This window comes from Peromyscus maniculatus, chromosome 11 (genome assembly GCF_049852395.1).
Source record: "Peromyscus maniculatus bairdii isolate BWxNUB_F1_BW_parent chromosome 11, HU_Pman_BW_mat_3.1, whole genome shotgun sequence".
Taxonomy (NCBI): domain Eukaryota; kingdom Metazoa; phylum Chordata; class Mammalia; order Rodentia; family Cricetidae; genus Peromyscus; species Peromyscus maniculatus.
Window position 1 is genome coordinate 85,800,230 of NC_134862.1, and position 23,873 is coordinate 85,824,102.

General features: G+C 37.0%; 1 protein-coding gene across 7 annotated transcripts in view; it reads right to left on the reverse strand.

The window, feature by feature from the left end:
• Akt3 (AKT serine/threonine kinase 3) overlaps nucleotides 1-23,873 on the reverse strand; it is a 277,083-nt gene that overhangs the window by 34,755 nt on the left and 218,455 nt on the right. For all 7 annotated transcript variants that reach the window (XR_013043548.1, XR_013043547.1, XM_076548297.1 and 4 more), the window contains 2 exons: nucleotides 23,479-23,607; nucleotides 12,469-12,683 (listed from right to left, as the gene is read on the reverse strand). Coding sequence is in view for 5 of the 7 variants with exons in the window: in XM_076548297.1 (XP_076404412.1) it covers nucleotides 12,469-12,683; nucleotides 23,479-23,607 (344 nt within the window). In the remaining 2 variants the exon portion in view is untranslated. The remainder of the gene's footprint in view (nucleotides 1-12,468; nucleotides 12,684-23,478; nucleotides 23,608-23,873) is intronic.

Consider the following 23,873-nt stretch of genomic DNA (forward strand, 5'->3'; position numbering starts at 1 on the left):
CGGATTTCTACTGTTCTACGCAGATTTGGTAAGTCATAAAGGAAACTATTTAAAAGACAAATTTTTTCCACATTTAAAAAAATGGGTTTCCTGTGTACATTGGAAGAAAATTGGGTTTTGTTTGAAATTTTAGGCAGTCTGACAATGGAACAACTATATGAAAAGATTAGTATTATGGGAATTATGCAGTTAATCACCATGCTTATTCTCATTTTACTATTTAAAAAGATAGTCGATTTAAGTGCCAGGATAACAGCTTTAGAAAAACCTGTTAATTTTAACAGTGAAGTTGGTTCAAGTTTGGATCATAAGGTTACAGAAAGAAAGCCTGTTTTCACACAATCATCCTTAATTTATCCTGTAACCGTACAGCAGATGCCTGATCAAATGGCTACACAAAATATCTGGGCTCCAATTGAACTGATGGATTTTAAAAGGTTTAAGGAGGCAATAGTATCTTATGGCATGCATTCCCCATATGTAAAGCAAATGTTAAACTCTTGGTCAACATATAATAGGATTATACCACAGGACTGGCGGGACCTTGCACAAGCTGTTCTGGAACCCAGCCAGAGAATTCAATTTCTGACTTGGTTTAAGGAGGAAGCTAGAAACGTAGAAACACAATGGAGGGATAAAGGAATACAAGTTTGTCAGGATCAGCTTATTGGAGAAGGCCAATATGCTTCAATACAAACACAATGTTTATATGATGTTCAAACCGTAATTTTATGTCGAATGGCAGCCTTGAATGCATGGGACAGAGTTGATGAACCAGGAAAAAAACATGAGTCATTCACAAAGGTTATGCAAGGCCCTAAAGAATCTTTCACAGATTTTTTAGAAAGACTGGCTTCAGCAGTAAACAGAATGGTCTCAGGATCAGAAGCTAGTAAGGCAATAATTGAAGCTTTGGCATTTGAGAATGCGAATGCAGCATGCAAAAGAATAATCAGGCCGTTAAGGGCAAGATCTGCACCTTTGGAAGATTGGATTAGAGAAACAATTAATGTTGAGGTTGATGAGCATGATACGTGGGTAGGAGAAGTAATTTCAAAAGGTTTGAGGAGTGTTAGATGTTTTGGGTGTGGAAAGCAAGGACATTTTAAAAGGGACTGTAAACAGGTCAATCCTAGAAGCAATGTTTCTTCAAGGAACAATGGCAACAGAATGCCCCTTCCTTCTGGAGTATGCAGAAGGTGTGGTAAGGGAAAACACTGGACCAATGAATGTAGATCAACAAAGGACAGACAGGGTAATCCTTTGCCTCAGTTTTCGGGAAACTCCCGGAGGGGCCTCATGCAGGCCCCCATAGCAAAACCAGTTCAAACCTTTCCTGCAGCTGTAGAGGAAATCCCTGCTCTGAGCGATTAAATAACCAAATGACTATTGGAATAAATCAGGCTGGTCAGGATGATGAAAAAGAGAGAATAGAAAATTCAGGAGAAAACATAAAGAAAATTTTTTGGCAAACTTCTATTAATGAACAGAGACCAAAATTAACGATAAAAATAAATGGTGTTTTGTTGTCTGGTCTGGTAGACACAGGTGCGGACATTACCATAATTGCACCAGAATTTTGGCATCCAGCTTGGCCTCTTCAGGAGGTAAACGTTCAACTGTTAGGAATTGGGACATTATCTGGAGTGAAACAGAGTGCAAGATGGCTGGAATGTATAGGTCCAGAAGGACAGAGAGGAAAATTAAAACCATATGTCGCTAACATAGCTATGAACCTGTGGGGTCGAGACTTGTTGCAACAATGGAATACTCAGATTAAAATCCCTCCAATCTCAGAAACAAATCATAAACTAGCACATGTTTCTGAGAGAAATATTAGAAGGCATTATTTTGAGTGGTCACCAGCCATCCATATTATACAGGAACAGGGCACAACAACTGATAATCTTCCAAAAATACCAACAGCTCTACCTTTAAAATGGTTAACAGACAAGCCTGTATGGGTTCAGCAATGGCCTTTAACAACAGAGAAACTCCAGGCTTTAGAAGAGCTGGTAGAAGAACAGTTAAATGCTCAGCATATTGAACAGTCAACCAGCCCTTGGAATTCTCCTGTATTTGTTATTAAAAAGAAATCTGGTAAATGGAGAATGGTAACAGACCTTAGAGCAATTAACAAAGTAATTCAGCCGATGGGCTCTCTACAATCTGGAATTCCTTTGCCTACTCTGTTACCAAAAGGATGGCCTCTCATAGTTATTGATTTAAAAGACTGTTTCTTTTCAATACCCTTACAAGAAAAAGACAGAGAAAGATTTGCTTTCACAGTGCCTACTTATAATAATTCTCAACCGGTTAAAAGATTTCAATGGAGGGTCCTCCCACAGGGAATGTTAAATAGCCCAACTCTGTGCCAATATTTTGTACAACAGCCATTGGAAGTGATACGTAAAAAATTTCCTAAATCTATAATTTATCATTATATGGATGATATTTTACTAGCTGACTCAAATGCAGATACTTTAGAAAGAATGTTTGAAGAAGTAAAGAAAATTTTGCCTTGCTGGGGATTACAAATTGCTCCTGAAAAAATACAAAGAGGAGATTCTATTAATTATTTAGGATATAAAATAGAGCTACAAAAAATTAGACCCCAAAAGGTGCAAATTAGGAGAGATAGACTACAGACTCTTAATGACTTTCAAAGATTATTTGGAGATATTTCTCATCTACGAACTATTGTTGGGGTAAAAAATGATGAACTGACTAATTTGTTCAAAACCTTAGAAGGTGACAAGGACTTAAATAGTCCAAGAGAATTATCACCTGAAGCTGAGAAAGAATTGGCCTTGGTAGAAAAGAAAGTACATGAAGGGCACGTGGATCGTATTGATCCAAAGCTGGATTGCATTTTGGTTATTTTACCCTCTAGGCATTCCCCTACTGGAATATTAATGCAGAGGGAAGATATTATATTGGAATGGATATTTTTACCAAATAAACCAAATAAAAAATTAAAAACTTATGGGGAAAAAATCTCTGACTTGATTTGGAAAGGAAAATTGAGACTTCGTCAATTAGCAGGAATAGACCCAGCAGAAATTGTTGTACCTTTAACTAAGGAGGACATTGAAAAATTATGGACAGAAAGTGAACCTTGGCAAAGAGCTTGCAGTAATTTTTTGGGAGAAATTAACAGCAAATATCCCAAAAGCAACAGAATTGATTTTATAAAGAGAGCTGATTGGATCTTGCCTCGAATTGTACGGCAAAAACCCATATCTGGAGTTCGTACATTTTATACAGATGCCAATAAACAAGGAAAGGCAGGTTACAAATCAGAAAATTTAAGTAAAGTGGTACAAAGTCCTTATAATTCAGTGCAAAAATCAGAATTGTATGCTATTCTGTTGGTATTAATGGATTTTTCAGAACCTCTCAACATAGTAACTGACTCTCAGTATGCTGAAAGAGTGGTGTTACATATTGAGACTGCAGAATTTATCCCTGATGCTTCAGAATTAACTTCACTATTTATTCAATTACAAGATACAATCAGGAAAAGGAGTCATCCTTTATATATAACACACATCCGATCTCATACTGGTTTGCCAGGCCCTTTAGCACAAGGCAATGATGAGATTGATAAATTATTGATAGGAAATGTGCTGGAGGCCTCAGACTTTCATAAAAAACATCACGTCAATAGTAAAGGTTTAAAAAAGGATTTTTCCATAACCTGGCAACAAGCCAAAGAAATAGTAAAGAAATGTCCTACTTGTTCTTTCTATAATCAAACGCCATTACCAGCAGGATGTAACCCAAAGGGTACTCAGAGGAATGAAATCTGGCAGATGGATGTGTTTCACTTTGCAGAATTTGGAAAACTGAAATATGTACACCACACTATCGATACTTATTCAGGATTTCAATGGGCAACTGCTCTGAGTTCTGAAAAAGCTGATTCTGTAATCACTCATTTGCTAGAAGTTATGGCCATCATGGGTATACCTGCACAAATCAAAACTGACAATGCTCCATCATATGTCTCTGTTAAAATGAAACAGTTTTTTGCTTATTACAATATAAAGCATATTACAGGTATACCACATAATCCTACAGGTCAAGCAGTTATAGAAAGGTCAAACAGAACTCTAAAGGATATGCTAAATAAACAGAAAGGAGTAACAAAAACCCCCAGAAATAGACTGCATAATGCTCTATTAACTTTGAATTTTCTGAATGCCAATGAGAAAGGAACAACAGCTGCAGAGAGACATTGGGTAATAGAAAAAACTACAGAATTAAATCAGCCTATATACTTTAAGGATGTGCTGACCTCAGAATGGAAGCCAGGGTATGTATTACGTTGGGGACGAGGTTTTGCTTTTGTTTCTATAGGAGAAGATAAGCTGTGGGTACCATCAAAATTGATAAAGGTTCGATTTGAACAAGAGAAACCTCTTAATTAGAGGAGGTGATAGTTCATCAACCAGCATGAACATCCAATTTAAACTAACTTGTATCAATAACACGTGCCTTTTCATTTAATCAGATAATAACTTGCCAGAAAGGAACATCCCCAAAATTAGTCTTGGGGGAAGGTTTTTGTTTTTGTCTTTTAGGAGAATGAAGGTTAAGGAATCTGAAGGACACAAGACAAATGAGACAACTGAAGAAAAGGGACAAATCATCTATCCCAGGAAACAGAGTATATGGGAGTATATGGCATATGGGTATATATTATCAAAAAAATTTTATGTCTTCTTAAATGGTTTGTTTCTGCTTTTCTCTAAAGATTTAACACTATTGGTTTTCTAATAGTCCCAGTTCAATTAAAATTTAAAGCTGACTTTGGAGTTGGAGAATGGCTCTCTCCTTCTTTAAACTCAAGCATGTTGTTAAAATGAAAATACAATGGCAGGGCGGCGGTGGCGCACGCCTTTAATCCCAGCACTCGGGAGGCAGAGCCAGGTGGATCTCTGTGAGTTCGAGGCCAGCCTGGTCTACAGAGTGAGATCCAGGACAGGCTCCAAAGCTACACAGAGAAACCCTCTCTAGAAAAACCAAAAAAAAAAAAAAAAAAAAAAAAAAAAAAAAAAAAATAAAAATGAAAATACAAACTCCCTGTATCATGACAGAATAAAAGAGCCATTTTCTGCTATGGGACAGGACAAAAGCCAAATTAATTAAGGGACTATTCTATTACTAATCTCAACTCTTCGATTCTATTCTGATTCTTTAAACTTTTCTTAAAGTATAAATTTTATATCAAAATTTACAAGATTAATATATATATACATTTTAAACTTTGTTAAGATAGGAACGGTCATATAGAGTACTAACTAATTCTAGAAAAAGGGCTTCAATTAGCTGCATATATATGTCTTTGTGTTCGAGTCTCTTATCAGTTTTCTGCAGGAAATCATGGCCAGGCCTAACATCAACTGAAGTCTCCAGGAAGAAAATGGGGCCCCACAACAACAACAACAACAACAACAACAATTCCACGTGGACAATAATAATATAACTAAGCTGACAAACATCATCTACAGATCAGCTTTGAACTACAAGGTGCTCAGAGCAATTTTGAGATGACTAGCTGAGATGATCCAGTCTCAAAGACTACTTGAATAAGGACTTGAGATAAACCCTGAACTTTGGCTTTATACACAGACTGGATAATAATGAAGGATATAGTTACCTTTCCTAGAATTTGACAATTAACCTAAATTTTTCTTTCAGGATAAAGATAACTTCGCCCATACCCAGCAGGAAGCAATTTTAAGAATATGACACCCACATTGCCAAAGAAGTGGTGTGGGGCGGGTGGTTTTTTGGTTCTTTTAATGGGTTTTGGGTCTGGGATAATTTTCATTATTTAGGGGGGTAGGTTACAAGTTGTGAAGGGTTAGGAAAAAGGCTAAGCAAAGGAGATTAGATTTAAGGTTCTTGTTTAAAAAAAAAAAAAAAAGAAAGAAAGAAAGAAAAGAAAAAGACAATTACTAGTTTTAAATACTTTACATTATTACCAACTATTAGGATATAAAGAAATGAAAGTTAGTAGTTAGACATTACAATAGAAATTGTAGTCATATTAGATATGTTTTAAAAATTGAGCAGATGTATTTTAGACAGGTCATCTTCAAACCCTTCAGAGATCTACAGAATATGGCATTTAAAATGTTTTAATAACTTAGAAATTTTTCTTTTTTGAGACATGTCGGCTCCTGGCAGTACCAATCTACTTCAGAGAAAATATGGGCATTGAAGAAACTGCATATGGAGTTAATTTTCATTGTGGCAAAAGTTAGCCACTGGACAACAAAGTATCCTCGTATCAACAGGACAAAATGGACAGACAGAACACGAAACAAAGGACTACCGATTCCTGCCAAAACAAGTGTGGTTATGGCTTTATCAGACGGCATCTTCTGAGGCCAGGACAATATGGCACCATCCCTGAAGTGGCCTTCACAATCTGGAAAAGGTACAGTGCCCTTTTCTTTGAAGGCAGCTGAACAGGCAGTGGGCCGATGGCTTCTGTTGTGCAATGGAACAGCAACTGAAAGCTCACGCCTCTCAATAGTAGACTGGCATTTAATAGAGGGATGTGGAGAAGGGGATGCTGAGATGAAGCCATATATACACAGCCAAGAAGAATGGACAGCTGAATTCAAAAACCATCAACAATTTCCAGAATTTAAAATCCTGAATCATGACATGACACTAGTGGAATTCAGGTGTTTCTGGTACATGGACTGCTCTCACCCAAATGGAGGTTGAACTGTTGACCTTGTGTACAACCTACTTCACAAATGAGTCTGTCAGATACCATAAGCCTATAGGCTGAAGATGATGCCCCAACACTGTGGAGAAACCTCAGGTGACTGTCCAGGCAGCTGGCTGTTTCTGTCAACTCACAAAATTTTTGGAAGCTGCTTTTGTGCACTTCTTGTTTTTATTTTTGTTAGCTAATATTATTTCCTTCTTGGGTCTCTGAGGGAGTTGAAGATTAGTTAGTTATAGTTGAAGATTAATTAGGATAGAAAGTGAATTAGATACATTTTGGACTTACTAAAATAGGATAGATAAGGGAATTATTTTCTCTGATTTGTCAAATACAAATGGACTAGACATCGTTTAGGTATTTGTTACTTGTATATATTGTATATAGTTATTGTACTTTTGTATATAGTTTTTCTTTTGTTAGTTATAACCTTTTGCCTTTTTTCTTTTTATTAAAATAGAAAAGGGGAAATGTGGTGATATTTTATTTGTACTGAAATGTTATTTTAATTTTATGTTAATAAATAAAGTTGCCCTGGGGTCAGAGCTATTAGAGCCATAGTAAGAGCGTGGTGGTTAGAAGAGCTAGGTAGATTTCTGTGTGTTCAGGGATACAGCCAGTATTGGAGACATACGCCTTTAAGACCTGGAGGGCGGTACTTACAGGCAGTGATGAGGCAGTCATGTGGTTGGGTTTACAACCAATGAGAAGGCAGAACAGAAAGATTATTTAAACAGGGACACAGGAAGTACCTCCCTCTCTCGGGGAAGCTAGGAGCACTGCAGGAGGTAAGATTTTATCTCTGAGCTCTGACCTCTCGGCTTTTCTCTTTTACCTTGGCTCTGTGTTTCTTATTTTAATAATACGATTGGTTACATCTACAGTATTCATTGCTTGTTTTTACCTTAAACAAACAAACAAACAAACAAAAAACCCCTTTGCTTCAAAAAGAATCTACTTTATGTAAAAATTTTTGTCAATTGTTTTTGAAATATGATCTCTCTCCCTATGTAGCTCAGGCTGGCTTTAAACCTGAAATTCTCTTGCCTCAGCATCCTAAGTGATGTATCTGCCACACAGGCTTTGCATAGTGTTCTGCATTCCTGCTCTTTGCTTTTCCAATCAGACCACACCACAACTGCCAGGGTTGCCTTCGCATCACACATATCTCATTATACCATCTCTTTCTTTAAAAAATTCTGGTTTCTCATCCTCCCCTGAATAAATATTACTTCCTAAGAAACATAAAATCCTTACATCTAATACACTTGCTTCATCTTTCACTGGAGCTCAGCTCCTACTCTACAGTCTAGTCACTGAACTTTTCCAATGCTATGTTCTCATGCAATCCTAGCTGTATTTACATGCAGATGATGCCTGGAGCCAGTTCAGGTGCTCACAGCCTCTTAGGCTGGGCTAATGATCTCAAGAGCATTTGCACTTAGTTTGGCCTAAGAATATCCAGGTGTTATGTGATATTTTGTTTGTGTTCTGACAAAGCTTGCCTGGAGATCAGAGGGTGGAGCAGCCACTAGTTAACCACAGAGACTAGGCAATGGTGGCTCACACTTGAATCCCAGCACTTGGGAGGAGGAAGCAGAAAGATCAGAAGTTCAAGGCCACCCTGGGCTACAGGAGATTGATCCAGTCTAAAAGAGAAACAGAGTCTTTAATCCCAGCACTCGGGAGGTGAAGACAGAAATATAAGGCAGGTGGAGACAGGATCTCAGCCCCCTCATTTGGTCTGAGGATGTGGAGAGGTAAGAAGTTTCTATTGGCTGCAGCTCTGCTTCTCTGATCTTTCAGCTTTCACCCTCCATATCTGACTTCAGGCTTTCAGTGTGAACACTAATTAGGATCATGCTTCATGCAAGCATAGGTTTGTGCCCTTTGTTATTCTACAAATCTATAAAAAGATGTGCTCATGCTATTCATCTTTGCATCCTCAGTACTTTGATGCAGCAGTACAGAGGTTTGACACATTATATAAAAGAGCTTTATAAGCTTGAGAGAAGAAAATAAGTATCAGGGCCCTAACATTCTTGAAAATTACCTAACATATATTCAAAAGTTCCTAAACAACTACTATATGCTATCTGTATGATGGGAATGACCCAATAGTATATAAATTAATGATACACAAAAAACACAAGACTTTGTTTTGCCAGCCACTTACAGAGACAACCACAGAACAAAGAATGACCAAAGTTATCTGGAAGAGTCAGAAAGAGATGGGATAAAAATTCACTACCCTTGAAACCAAGTCAAATAATAAATTTTCCCTGACCCAAAAGGATAAAATGGTAGGCATAGCTCTGCTTAAGAAATCTTTCAGCAAACTCTGCTCATTACTTAAGTGTGAAATAATCACCATAAATATCATACATCTCAAAACCTATACTGAGAAGTTGGTGCACTGTATACAAGATATGTAAGAAACACTATGCACAAATCAGGAAATCTGGTTTTCTATTCCTGTTCCACATGAACTTTCAGTGAGACCACAAACAAATCACTCACCTTCTGTATATGAAATGCTTATAAGTATCTACCCTGGAAGGCCCCTAAAAAAGCAAACTAATTCACAGGAAAGTACCCAGAGGAGAAAAAAGGAAAAAAAAAAAAAAACACTTTAGAAGTCTAAGGAAGTCAGGCAGTGGTGGCGCATGCCTTTAATCCCAGCACTCAGGAGGCAGAGGCAGTCAGATATCTATGAGTTAGAAGCCAGCCTGGTCTACAGAATGAGTTCCAGGACAGGCTCCAAAGCTACACAGAGAAACCCTGTCTCAAAAAACGAAAACAAAAACAAAAACAAACAAACAAAAAGAAGTCTAAGGAAACATCTCAGTCACTAAGATCATTTAATATGCTCTTTGGTCTTCATAAAACAAAGTCTTGGGGGAGGGCATCTTTCCCTCACCCATGCCTCCACATGGCAGACAGGGGTGTCCAGCTCTGACCACAGGGTCAGCTCTAGTGTGTTGCCTAGGTGAGGTGTACACCTGTGGTGAGGAGTAGGGCCATCTTTCCCTAGTGCAGGAGCGAGCTCTCCTGAGGGGCAGTTCAGGCCTGGAAGTGACAGTGCCCCTCGTGGCCGCACAGGCCACCCAGATCACTATGGCCCCTGCAGTAACATGGCCCTCAGACACCACCATTACCACCTGAGCAGGTGAGAGAGCAGGCCCCAGGATCACAAGAGTAGGAGAGCTAACCCTGACCCTCACCAGCTGTAGCACAAGAGAGCAGGCTCTGCACCCATCTGAGCAGCACACTAGAGCTGATCCTGTTGTCAGGGACACAGGTGAGACAACTTGGAGGGCTTGAGAGCAGCAGAACCAACCCTTCCCCATCTGCCATGCAGTGGCATGGGTGAGGGAAAGATGCCGGGCCCCCCCCCTCCCCCCCCCCCCTACCTGCGGCAGGCAAGAAAGCTGGCCAGTGTCTCAAGAGTAAGAGAACGATCTCTGCCTCCAGCCAGGGCAGCACATTAGTGCTGACTCCGTGGTCAGGGACACAGGTGAGCCAGCCCTGAGGCCATCAGAGCAGGACAGCTGAACCTGCCACCTCAATATGCTCCCCACAGCAATCAGGAGAGAGGGCCCTGTACCTCATCTGGGCAAAACAGTCGAGTTAGCTCTCATGGTTTGAGTGTGGGTGAGCTGGACCTGAGGGCCTGAGAGCAGGAGAACTGGCCCCACTCCTTGCTGCAGGCTCCACTGGGTGAGCTACCCTAGGCCGTGCTGGAGAGCTGACCCAGGTGGTAACAATAGGGAAATCCTGACAAGCTGACCAATCCAACTGCCACCCAGGCCCAGAACCAGGGCTGAGTTAGCCTACCTCGACATCCACCTCATCTATGAACTGCTAGGGCACGTGGAAGGGAAGAACCTACAGATCCAAAACAGGACAACATGATGTCCAAGAGCAGCCCAGTGAGAGCCTATACAATCAGTGGTGTAACAGAAGCCTGAGCCCTGAGACCAGTGACTCATGGCAATCAACACTTGCAAGTAAAGATGAACAGACTAAAGGGTAAACTGTGACTCAATGAGCCACACTACAGCTTCCACAACAAGATTCTTCTCTCGCTCTAATTTTGTTTTGTTTTTTCTTTTAAATTGGGTTTTGTTTTGGGAAGGAGGTTACAAGGCCAGAGGGCAGTTGAGAGGGGACAGGGAGATAAGTGGGATCAGAATGCATGATGTGAAATACACAAAGAATCAAAGAAAGTTAAAATAAATTTTAAAAAGTGATGGTAAATTCTTTATTGTATCTGATTATTTCTGCTGAAAGCATCATGGTATTCTTAAAAATTTATTTACTTTTAAATTTATTTTTTACTCTATGTGCATGAGTGTTTTGCCTGCATGCACATTTGTGAATCTTGTGCTTGTCTGGTGCACCTCAGGAGGTCAGGAAAGCGTGTTGGAGTTACAGATGGGTGTGAACCATTAGGTAGGTGTTGGGAATAGAACCTGGATCCTCTGCCACAGCAGCAAGTCATGTAACCACTTACACCATCTTTCCAGCCCCACATTCTTATAAATTTAAAAATTAGATACCTACAGTGAAAAATCTCTGCTAAAGTAGACAAAGACCAAGTACTAAGAATTCACATACTTCTTTCACTCATTAAAGAGTCTCTCAAATATATGTTAAGCATGAATCATAAAACACTATAGCAGGTGGCGCACACCTTTAATCCCAGCACTCGGGAGGCAGAGCCAGGCGGATCTCTGTGAATTCAAGACCAACCTGGTCTACAAAGCAAGTTCCAGGAAAGGTGCAAAGCTACACAGAGAAACCCTGTCTCAAAAAACAAAAACAAAAACAAACAAACAAAAAAATTAAAAAAAACCACTGGTGTTCTGGACGACCAAAAACATGAAGTCACCTATCCTCTCGATGCCTAGAGTTTAATGAACTTTCAAGGAAGTTCTGATACTTATGGGGAGAGTCTAGTCTCAGTCTCTCTCTCTCTCTCTCTCTCTCTCTCTCTCTCTCTCTCTCTCTCTCTCTCTCTCTCTCTCACACACACACACACACACACACACACACACACACACACACACACTATGGGAAAGCGGAGAAGATACACACATTATCTCAAGTTTTGGGCATTTTATAAACAAATGATTTCACATATAACTAGTGAGTATACTGTGTATTAATACATAAATGGACAAAATACAGTGACTGAGCAGTAAAGCCTATAGGAGAGTTTAGGTCATAACCAAAAAAAATCTGTAAAAACAAAATTATAGTATCTTGCTTTTACTATTTTTCAGCCATACCTGGAAAAAAAATTACATAACAAAAAGTAGAAATGTTAACCTAAATAGTATGGGGAGTGGAGAGCAGAAACAAGCCTTTTCTTTCTGTTTATGTGAGTCAGTAGAAATATAAAGCCCTAGAGACTGAAAGAAGAAAAGGGAACATCCCAATGCCTACAAGATCAAGCTTTAGGGTAATCAAGACATTGTTTACTCATAATATACATAAAGAATTTCTCAAAAGTCCTTATTTGGAAAGTTTGTATAATACTTTTAAGTTAGGAAAGAGTTGATGTGTTTTTAAACTGTTCTATATTATGCACTTAAAAATAAGTCAGTATCTCAGTGGGAAAATGTCTACACCAAATACAATACTTCCTGGAGTCGATTATACTTCATGAATTCTAACCAAATTCATCAGCAACTTATGTTATCAAGGCTTACCGTTTATTTGGATCCTTTATCAAGAGCCCTGAAAGCAATGATTTTGCATCTGAAGAGAGTGTTCGAGGAAATTTAATGTCTTCCATTAGTATTAGTTCAAAGAGTTTCTCATGATCCTGGTTGTAGAAAGGCAACCTCCCACACATCATTTCATACATGACAACACCCAGGCCCCACCAGTCTACCGCTCGGCCATAGTCATTATCTTCTAATACCTAGAAATGAAACCAGCAAAATGCATTATTACTATTATTATTATTACATTATGAGACACCCTCACTACATGGCCTTGGCTGGTCTGGAACTTGCTATATAGACTGATCTGGCCTCAAATTCATAGAGGTCTGTCTGTCTGCTTCTGGAGTGCCATGCCCAGGCCATGTACATTAATGGTTAAAGCATTATCTAAAATAAGTGAATTTTATATAACAATGAATACAACTTCAATTACTTATATAAAACAACTTATAATCAGAAACATTCAATGTACAAAAAGCAAAAGTCATGAAAATTTTGTTACATGAGTTTGAAGTACATCTCTATATACATGACCAAATGAAAAGCATCAGCTAGGATATTTGCCTATTTTCTTTCAAGTCTACTGCATTTCACATTTTGAGTCCCTCCAACAACTTAAAATGAGGCCATGCTGGTGAAAGATCACATATTGTTCATTACATATTTTACTTTGAGAAGTAAGTTTAAAACAAGAAAGAAAACAGGCCTAGAAAGCTCTCAGTGGCTGAGAGTACCTATAAGAGCTAGGTCCCATTCTCCGAACCCACATGGTAGCTTACAATCATCTGTAACTCCAGTGTATAAAGTGAGCAGACGTCCTTCTCTGACCTATGTGGGCACCTGGTGCCCATGATGATGCACACACATAAGAGAGGCAAAACACTTATACACACAAAATAAATTTAATTTTTTTTAAAGTGCAATAATACAAATCAAACAGTGAAAGATGAAAACATCAAACAATTGAAAGAATGATCAGTATAGGGTATGGCAGTAAAATAATAAATATGGCAACTCTTGGGAGCCCTTCCTTCTGTTTAAAATCTTTCAGAAAATAATCAATGAAATAAAAGTATCAGTATTTACTATTTTGAAATATCATATATTTTATATCTGAAGCCTAAGAAGACACAAACTTTAGCCAGGTGTGCTGGAACAGCACTCAGGAGGCAGAGACAGTGGATCTGAGTTCAAGACCAGCCTGATATACAGAGTAAGTTCCAGGAGAGCCAGGGCTACACAGAGAAACCCTGGGGGCGGGGGTGGGTGGGGGGGTGGGGGGCGGTGGACGGGGGAAGGAGAGGAGGAAGGAGAGGGGAAGAGAGGAGAGAGAGAAGCTATGGAATCTTTGTGGCATATGTCCACTTATGTATCTCAAAATATATCAGATACAAAAACTAGTTAGTTATGGCATAAAGGTATCACTTTGGTTACATTAGAACAATCTCTTCAAATCCAAACACAGAAATTTACTATGAGCACTGAGCCCAGCATGGATGTGCAATTAGAGAGCCCAAGGCCTTGTGCATGGTAGGCAAAGTGTTCTACCACTAAGTTATAAACACAACTGCAAATGTGAGTCTTGCCCAATGGAATATTCATCATCTAGAGACAATGTCCAGCATTTTACTTAGGTAACTACATTTGAATTAATACTAAACTTCAGTTTATCCGACCCTTTCAAGCTTTGAGAAAATCTGGTCTATAATATGAATTTCATCAACTAAAAAATTTTTATTTTGAATTAATCAAATGCTTTATTGAATTTTGGGTATTTCTGACAGTCACATTAAAGTTACCTCCTCAAAAGGCATTTGAGCAGAAGTATTTAAAGATAAAGGACAGAATTTTAAAAACTCAACCATATAGTTGCTTTGTTGTAAAAAAAAAAAAACAAGAGAATCATCTGTAACTTATGATCAAAAGTCTAGTTATTGTAACTAAAGAAAACATTTTCTGAATGAGAAACTTTAGTTTTGTTTTTTTTAATAGACAAAATAGTCACACTTTATGTATGTGAGTAAGTAACATGGGAACAAACAATACAAAGAATAGCAAAGAAGCATAAGGATTTTTTTATTTCTTAAAGGAAACACACTATGTACCTGTTAAAGTAACTGTGACTGTCTTGAACCTCATTAGTGGAGTACACTGTTTTCTGAACCTTTATCTAACTGATACAGGATTTCACCCAATAACAGACAAACATCTAACAAATCTTTAACTGGATTCCTACACCAGCAACAAAACAGTGGCATACATGAAAAGGAGCCAAATGTGGTTTTTAACCTCTTTTTTCATAAAACCATAAAAAGCATAAAAGCTGGATTAACTGCCTTCTGAACCCACATTTCACCAGCCGGGTTCTCATCCCCAGCTGGCAGAACTGGCAATCCTTTATTTTTGTTTAAATACCTGGTTTTCAGCCAGAAGGGTAGGAGTACAGAAAAAGAGGGCTTCATTTTGAAGAGAATAGCAACTAAAACCCAAAACTGCATTGTTAAAAAACAAAACAAAACATCTATTCGATAAAATGAAATACATTTTATTTAGCTTTGCAAAATAAACACTAATTCTCAATATAGGTGGTTTTGCATCTGATACGTAGACCTTCACTTCCATACAGATACAAGATGATGTAACTGGAACTGTCTGCTGTACCTCTGTGTGGTCAACAATATTGATGGAATGCACTGTGTTACTGACATGCAGACTTCAGCATTGCTGAGAACACACCCTAACAACTCAGCCACACTCTTAAGAGGCTTTGCTATCAACTACAAAGAAATATTCTATGTAGGTTGTGAGGTGAAATGTTCAAGAAATAAAAATAAAAATGACTGTTACATTCTACACAGGCACACAATGTGAAATATATTCCACTCTTCGTATTATATATTTTCTCTCTTAAATAGAATGCTTTAAAGACATAATTCTGTGAAATACTCTCAAATTTCCAAATCAAATTAATTATTCCAAACATATCTTCTGTATTATTTTTGGAAAAAACGTTTTCCTTCCTCACGCAAAGTACTTCTTTTTCTAAAATTCTGGTAGCATATAAAATTTGCACTTTTTAAGCTAATTGTTAAAAATCTCTCTGGTCACTTCAAATGATGACTTTTCTGTAGCAAACCAGCTCATCAATTTCCTGGTCACTGTGAGGCTGATAAGGGTATGAAGGACAGTGGTCTAAAGGTATAGTAATAGGGAAGTATACTTCCGCCCCATTCAACTGGCTCTTCATATTACTAGGCTATAACTGCAGATCAGAACATATTCTGATAAGAAGTCGATAGAAGACTGATCTTGATGAAATGACCTAAGTGTGTCTTACCTGAAAACGACCCAGACTTGTCCCCAAACTGCAAATGCAGCCGGGTGCAGCCACCTAGAACTGCCTGCCATCCTAACGCCCTTGGTAATAAGCTGAGATGTAGCCTAGCACTCAACACAGTCTCCACAAAGCCAAGGGACAAAAGAAAGTGTACTCAAAGTATATGTCATCAAGTGAAGAGAGACCACATCAAATCAAGTGTCAAATAGTACAAACTCCAAGAAACGGGCTGCGTTTCAATTTCCCTGCCAGAACCCAGAAACTGCTTTCCTCTCAGACATAATAAAACCCAATATTCAAGCAGGTCAAAGCAGACATAAGCTAACCAATCATTTGGTAACATCTGATGAAAATACTTATACTTTTTTTTTTAAAGTGGTAGGTAAATGAAACAATTTTGAATCCACAAATTAGCTCGTAAACAGTAATTTTAAAAGATACTTTAAAACTATGTATTTGAAAATGACACTATCAAGTAAAGGCTTCCAATATTAACGTAATAAGCATTTTCAAAAACATTTTAATTCCAGTACCATTTACCAAACAAGATTTACTGAAAGAGTAAAGGGACATCTTTCTCAGTTTGCTAGCCAGGCCAAACAATGCACCCAAGGCTAGCAATTATAAGGAGGCGATGTATGCCCTGGAGTGGCTTGCTGCTCAATCAATAATCCTGACAGAACAGATGGGAGAAAATCAAACATCTAAACAAACTGTCTACACACCTATGTTGTGAAAGTAAACTGTGAACTTGGATGAACCAATTTACCACTTTTTCACGTTTTTTCTCTGGTAACTCCACATTTCAGGTAACTGATATATATGTTACATAGAAACATCTATATACGTCTTCACTTACAAAGGTTATTTATATATTCTTCACATCATTTGATATTTTATCAAATTGGTATCTGAAAACAAATGACAAAATTTTTCTTATTCAGATTTTAAAAGAGATTACAGTTTCAAGAGAAGTATATAATCCATGAGAATTCTGAGTTCCATGGTTTGTCAATGTTTTTTCATATTACTATTTTTATATAACATTCTATTTTATAATCAACGTCCAACTGCTCTAATTCTTAAGCTACAGCATCTATAAATGTCAATGCTATTTGCTCTAAGTTTTATGTTACATTCTAGCATTGCACAAATGCCTGAAGGCAACTAACATCAAAATTTCAAAAGCAAACCAAAGTCAGAACAGGAAAATCCCTTAAGACAAAAGCCAAATGTATAAATACCAGTAACCAAGTCACACATGTATATCATCTTCCTAGAGTTCCCTATTACTTTGTCACAAAGCAATAGACATTAATGAATTCTAAGAAACTGGGTCACTGGAACTCAAGTAAAAATAGGCATTATTCGTGTTTCTTAAATAACTTAGGGTTATTGTTTTGTCTATCCTTAGGATTCAGAAAATTTACAATTAAACTTTGCGCTTCCACTAAAATATCAAATATTCTGATTCATGACATTAAAAAGAAGCTTATGTGAGATTCAGCTAGTGTAAGAACTCGTAACTTCAAAATTAGTAAAAAGCACTAGCTGTAAAAGTTGAGGAGGATTTATTCTATTTTATTTCACATTTAAACAATATCCAATTATGGGACAAATTGGATAATTGTTAATGTTACCATAATAGGACCATAGTAAAGAAATAAATCAAGTACCAAGCCAACTCCTCTGATAGAAGTTCTTAAATATGAATTCTAACAATGAAGCAGACAACAACTGGAACTAATTACTGTGCCCTGATGGGACTTCAATTTACTTAACTTTCTGCTAATACTAGTGATGACATCTTTGAAGACTGCCAGAAAGAGAAAGGTTTTCAAAGTCCTTTACAGGGACAGATGTCGGAAAAATTATTCATAATTAAATAAAATGTTGGTATTTAACACAATGTTAGCAAAAATAACTTTCTCACAAATCTTATAAGTCTACTTCCATAATTTGTAGGAACACAGCAGAACCTTGTTGAAGGGCTACTTGAAACATAACTATGTACTTTATTATTTCTGTCTACAGATTAAAGATGCAAGCATGTGTAACTGCCACATTCATTTCTCATGAAGAGTTTCTAAAGATGATACTGGAAGAGTCTACTAGACATTATCCTCACATTTAATCCTTACTGATCAAAATTTTATCCAATTTATTTCTATCTGTTCCCTTCATCTACATTACCTCACACTCATCTTTCCCATGCTTCTACTTACTTCTTAGGAAGTTAATTTATTTTTTGGATATTAAATTTTTATGTAGTTAATTTTCATTTGTACTATGATTTATCACAGTAAAACAGATTTCTTTACCAAGAGCTATCAATATTTAGAAGCGTTTCATATATTCTCAATATTTTACATCAGATATTAGACAAAGATTTCAAAAGAAAAATATACAGAATTCTAATAAGCAAATGCTTTAGAAATGGGCTCTGAGAAGTAAGAGTGAATTAAAACCTACATTTTTAGTCAGTGTACAAAAAAAGCACTTTTGTACTTAGATAAAATAAAATTTCATAGTTCCATTTTCAACAGTAACCATAGCTAGATAGTATACATTTCTCAAAAATCAAGTCATTTTATAATCTGTGTTTTTTCTAAGTTGGTTATCAAATAGTTTTATTTTTACACTATTACAGAAGTGCATTTCTCTGGGTTCCCCAAACCACCTTCCTCAACCTTGCCCATCTGTCACCATCTGCTTCTTTTTAGCATGTACTTTTTGTGTGATCACATAAGCATGTGAAAAATAACTAACGTTCAGATGATTATCTGCTGGTACATTTGAGGACTGGGCACAATAAAAGTGAACTGCCAAAACGCACTTAACACTTTTAATTTTGTTGGGTCTTGCATGTAAGCTACATTTGATTTTCAAACTGTTTTACAGTTGGAAAGTTGAGCAGGTACTGCTAACTCAAGAGCAAAGCTGAGACTCCAAATAATTAGCACTGCATAAAATCATCTGGATTTAATAGGATCCAAACTAAATAATGAAATTTAAAAGAGTTTATATGTGATTTCTAATTTCTCTTATAATTTATAGGTGTTTAAACACAGCACAGACTACAAAAACAGAATCCTCTCAAGACATTCATATGGTCTATAATTTTTTAAAGGATTGGTTTTATTTTCTTGGACTACAACAAAAAAAATGAACTCATTTAAAGCAGTACACATCATTGCATTTTCAGAGATACTATAAAGGAAATGCCTAGTTTACAGGACTGTCAGAACTTAATCTATGTAATCTCCTTAAAAAAAATTTTTTCCTACCAGTAAACTGCCACCAAAAAAATATACTGTAAGCTTCATTATTCATCAAAAGAAGTTAAGAGAAAATATTTATTTATATGTTCACTTTTCAATCAATGGTATTTTACCTTAGAAGACTTACCTTTTCTGGTGATATTTATCAAAAAAAATAAGGGGAGTCCATGTAAATGTAAGTATTTACAAATATGCTGTAAGTCTGACACATAGAGCATTTCATAAAGTGGCTTTAGATGACTTTTTATATGCTTTTTGAGGAATCTTTGATAGACACACCATCCATGTTTAAATAGCAAACCACTGCATTTAGACAGACGTAATTGAAAGATATAAAGAGCATGCTGGCTGAAGTGAAGGTTGCCGCACGACCTCCACACTCTGTACAGACAGTGCTCAAAGAGCAGAAGTGAGGAAGAATACTGAGGTGATTTTCACACATGAGCAGCAGTCCAGAATGCACTCTAGGTCTAACTGATCTTATCTTCCTATCAAGAAAAGATCAACACTGATAATGGTACACAATAGAAATGAAAACTTCAAAAGATGGAAGATGCCATCTGAGATTATAGAGAAAGGCTAGTTTCAACGTGAGATAACCTTTCTCTAGTTGACCATGTAAAGCCCACTGTATTACTCCTGATTTGAAATTCAGATACTCCCTTACCCAAAGGATTTAAAACTAGTTCCTTTGCATCCCAAGCACTATCCACTTGTCTACTCTCTCCCTTCCTATGTTGTGTTAGGGTTCCTGTGTCCCACCCCTCCCCAGGAGGGCTTACTTTGTCTTCCACTGCAATATATAACTCCAGACATTAATGGAAGAAAATCATTTCCTAGTGTTTCTCTATGCCTAGCACCTACCATAAAGCCTGACATCTAGTAAGTATTCAGTATTTCTTTACTCTGCAAATGGGTATTCTTCAATGAAATGACACAAATTGATGACTAGAATAAGTACATTTGAAATTTTCTCAGGTAGGGTAAATACATTCCAAAATATTCTGATTTAACAAAAATGTAGTAAAAGATGTAGATATCTGGACATATAATTTAAATTACTTGAAAACTTAGTTGTTTCAAAGTTTATCATCTACATAAAAAAAGAACTGTAATGATCACATTTTTCTATAAATGTGTCAAGATTTCAATTAATAAAATTTGTATCAATCACAGATGAGTAAACAGACTATTGTTTAAAGGCTTTAATACTTTAGAAATATGCAGCAGCCAATCAAGGGATGGCTCAGGAGGTCAAAGTGCCTGCTGAAAACTTGACCACCTCAGTTTGATTCCCAGCATCCATACGGTGGGAGAGAGAAGGAGTGCCTGAAGGCTGTCCACTGAGTGCCACATGTATACGGTGGGAGAGAGAATGAGTGCCTGAAGGCTGTCTGCTGACTGCCACATGTATACAGTGGGAAGAGAGAATGAGTGCCTGAAGGCTGTCTGCTGACTGCCACATGTATACAGTGGGAAGAGAGAATGAGTGCCTGAAGGCTGTCCACTGACTGCCACATGTATATGGCAGCCCATGCACACACACACATATATACACAAACACATAAAATAATTAAATGCAATAAAAATGTTAAATATGTAGAAATGACTGCTTTTTTTTTAAGAAACAGTTTCTTGAGTATTGGTAACTCTGAGAAACAAGTCTCTTTACATTCAGTTCTTGGTTTTGTCTTTCAGTTGATAATGTCTCCACAGAAAACAGTATTTTTGTTTCTTAGGAGATCATCTGCTTCTCAAATGAGACGCGTTTATCTTCTCCAGAGTAATTTCTCCTAATTGTGACATAAATAACTTTGGTATTCTAATCTGGGACGCCATCATTCATTACAAATGTATGGCAAGGGTAACTGAATGCCAGGACAACAAAGACTCTGTCTCCATGACACTCAAGAAAACAAACCAGTCCAGAAAATATGATCTTATATTTGAATAAACAAAAACACCATTTCTAAAATTTTATTTAATTCTTTCACAAAAACAAAATTTTTAATTCTAGCCTCTATAACAGAGAAAATTACATGTCTGGCAAGACAACAATACTTGGAAATGTACATTTTAAATATTGGCACTTATTTATAATTACTAAGCCCTTTGAAATGTTAATTTAACTCCTAGTTTTAAAAAACTAATACTGTAAGGCAACATGTTAATACATACATAAGTTATTCTACTTTCTAATTTCGTCTGATTACCATTTCCTGTTACGCCATCATTCATATAATTAAAGATGAAAAGTTAGGCTTTATGGTCTAGTAACCCTAATCAGAATCCTCATACTCCTGGAAAGTAGGGAGGAGTAATATGATCAAAATATATTATTTGCCTAGATGCTATTCTCAAAGAATAAATAAGTTTTTTTGCTTTGTTTTTTAAAAGAACCCTGCAGTACTGTTTACCTCACATTACCTACCCTCTAGCTGTGTTCAGATTACTTAATGAAAAATGAGTTTCACTATGTTTCACGTTAGTCCAAATGTCAAAGAACAGACAATGATGACTGATAACAGAAATCCTACTCATCCAAGGAAGGCTCCTCTACCTGTAACCTCAGCAACCCCGGCCTTGCTGCACTCTGAGGGATGCCCCACTGGTCCAGCTCCCGCCCCCTCTGACTGCCGGTGTACAATACTCTTCCTCTGTGCTGGTTTCCTCCTCCTCAGCACTCAGACATCTGAGCAAACGCCCCTTTCTACAGCCATCAATCTGTGGAAGGTTTGTTACCCAAATATGCCTGTAGTAACTCCCATCTCACAAGCTCCTCTGTAATGGGCGGCTTACAACTGCTGCAAAGAAAATTGTATGACAAAAGTGATATGGATCTCATGAAAAAAGGCCAGGAAATTAGATGATGCATGAACATCTCAGAAGCATTTTTCATACAGCCAAAATGGATACAATATGGGTGAAACTTAAAAGACAATTTACTAAGGGAAAGCACCAGACATACAAGGCTCCATGTCATATAATTTTATTGACATGAAATGTTCAGAATAAGCTTCAAGGAGAGCCTAGAGAGAAAGGATGAGAAACTGATGAAGGTGAGGTCCTAGTTGGAATTATTAAAACATTTTGCAATTAGAAGTAATAGTTGCACAACTCTAAACATCTTTAAAAGCAAACTATTGACTTAAAAAATTATATGGCATGTGAACTATACCCAAATCATAAAAATAAAAAAATATTAAAAAAAGTATTTTTAAAAACTTCCAACAGTTTACCAGATTAAAAACAAAAGAGGAAGATAAAGGCTTGGGTGAGTTTAAGACTGCTTCTAATTTGTTCCTAGGTCATTTGCTCTTAGATCTGTAGGCCAAAGGCCCCTGGCCATTTGGAATAAGCCTGAGCCACAGAGACAACAACCTTAATGACATGTCATTGGACACCTAGCAGCAGCTGTCACACAGCAGAGCGAAGGTGCTTATAGGTCATTTTATTCTCTAAGAAGGTGCCTTCTGCTAAGACTTTCGGCTAAGGCCACACATGTGAGCGGGGCAGAAAGAAGCCACCTGTGCAGTCCCATCTGCATTCTCCATGTAAAGGAGCCCAAGGCTACAGGAAACTATGTCCATCACTGAACATCTGAGCAGGCTCTTACACAGAAAGGCTAACTGGTACACCTAAGATAACTACTACACCATATTACACCTTGTCCTTTTTCTTCCTTTGATTTTTCTTCCCTATGGAACTTTATGTATTATGTCATATATAGTTTTATGTTATATGTATAGTTTCTGTCCAACAGAAGTTCCTTGAGAGTACAGTCATTTTCTATCTTGCTCCTATACTGGCATATCAGAAAAAAAAATCCTCAACACAGAGCAGACACACAATAGATACTTGAATAAACTGAGGAGCACCACATGAGTTTGAAGCCTCCTCTTCATCCTTTCTTGTGAGCTCACGTGTAAGTCAGTCATTTTTTTCAGTTTCCAAAACAAAACCATTTCCAGTAGTTAAACACAAACACCAACAATCACTATAATCGCTGTTTCTACGTAAAGTCCAAGATTGTTTGAAAAACCATAAATATGCTTACTGACATTATTCAATTATTCTATTTTAATAAATGAAGCAAAATTAATATAACCAAGAAATAAAATGTATAGGAAAGAAAAAACACGATTTAATCTACTTTATTAAAAACTTATGTGCTTACAGACCATATAAAGTTTAATTTCCACATCTGTGGCCTTAAAATATCTCATTAAATAAGTTAATAGCAAAATAAATTATTCTGATTAAAACCTTTTTTTTTTTAAAGTAGAGACACTGCAACTTGAAAAAAAAATTTTAATTTTTTTTCCCTTGAGAAACATTAGTGTTAATTTTCCTGTAAATGAAACTTAGGCCTACCTCTGGTGCCAGATACTCTGGTGTACCACAGAATGTCTTCATGGTGGCTGCATCTGTGATTCCTTCTTTGCAAAGTCCAAAATCTGTAATTTTTATATGGCCATCTTTATCCAGCATCAGATTTTCCAACTGTGTGTGAAAACAGCATAATTTATTCTATAAGCTTCAACAAGAGAATAGTTTTGAAAAATAATTAATAGAGTACTGGAAAGAGACAAGGTTATATTCAAAGCTGTCAGTCCTTGGAAAATCTGTAACTTCACATGAAAAATGAAAGATCTTTTATCAAACATTTGTTGTGATAAAATTACTGACTTTCACATCAGTGGAAAAAAGTAGCATAGCCTTAAGAACAATTACTGATTAAATTCTAGGGATAAAAGACTAAACAGAAT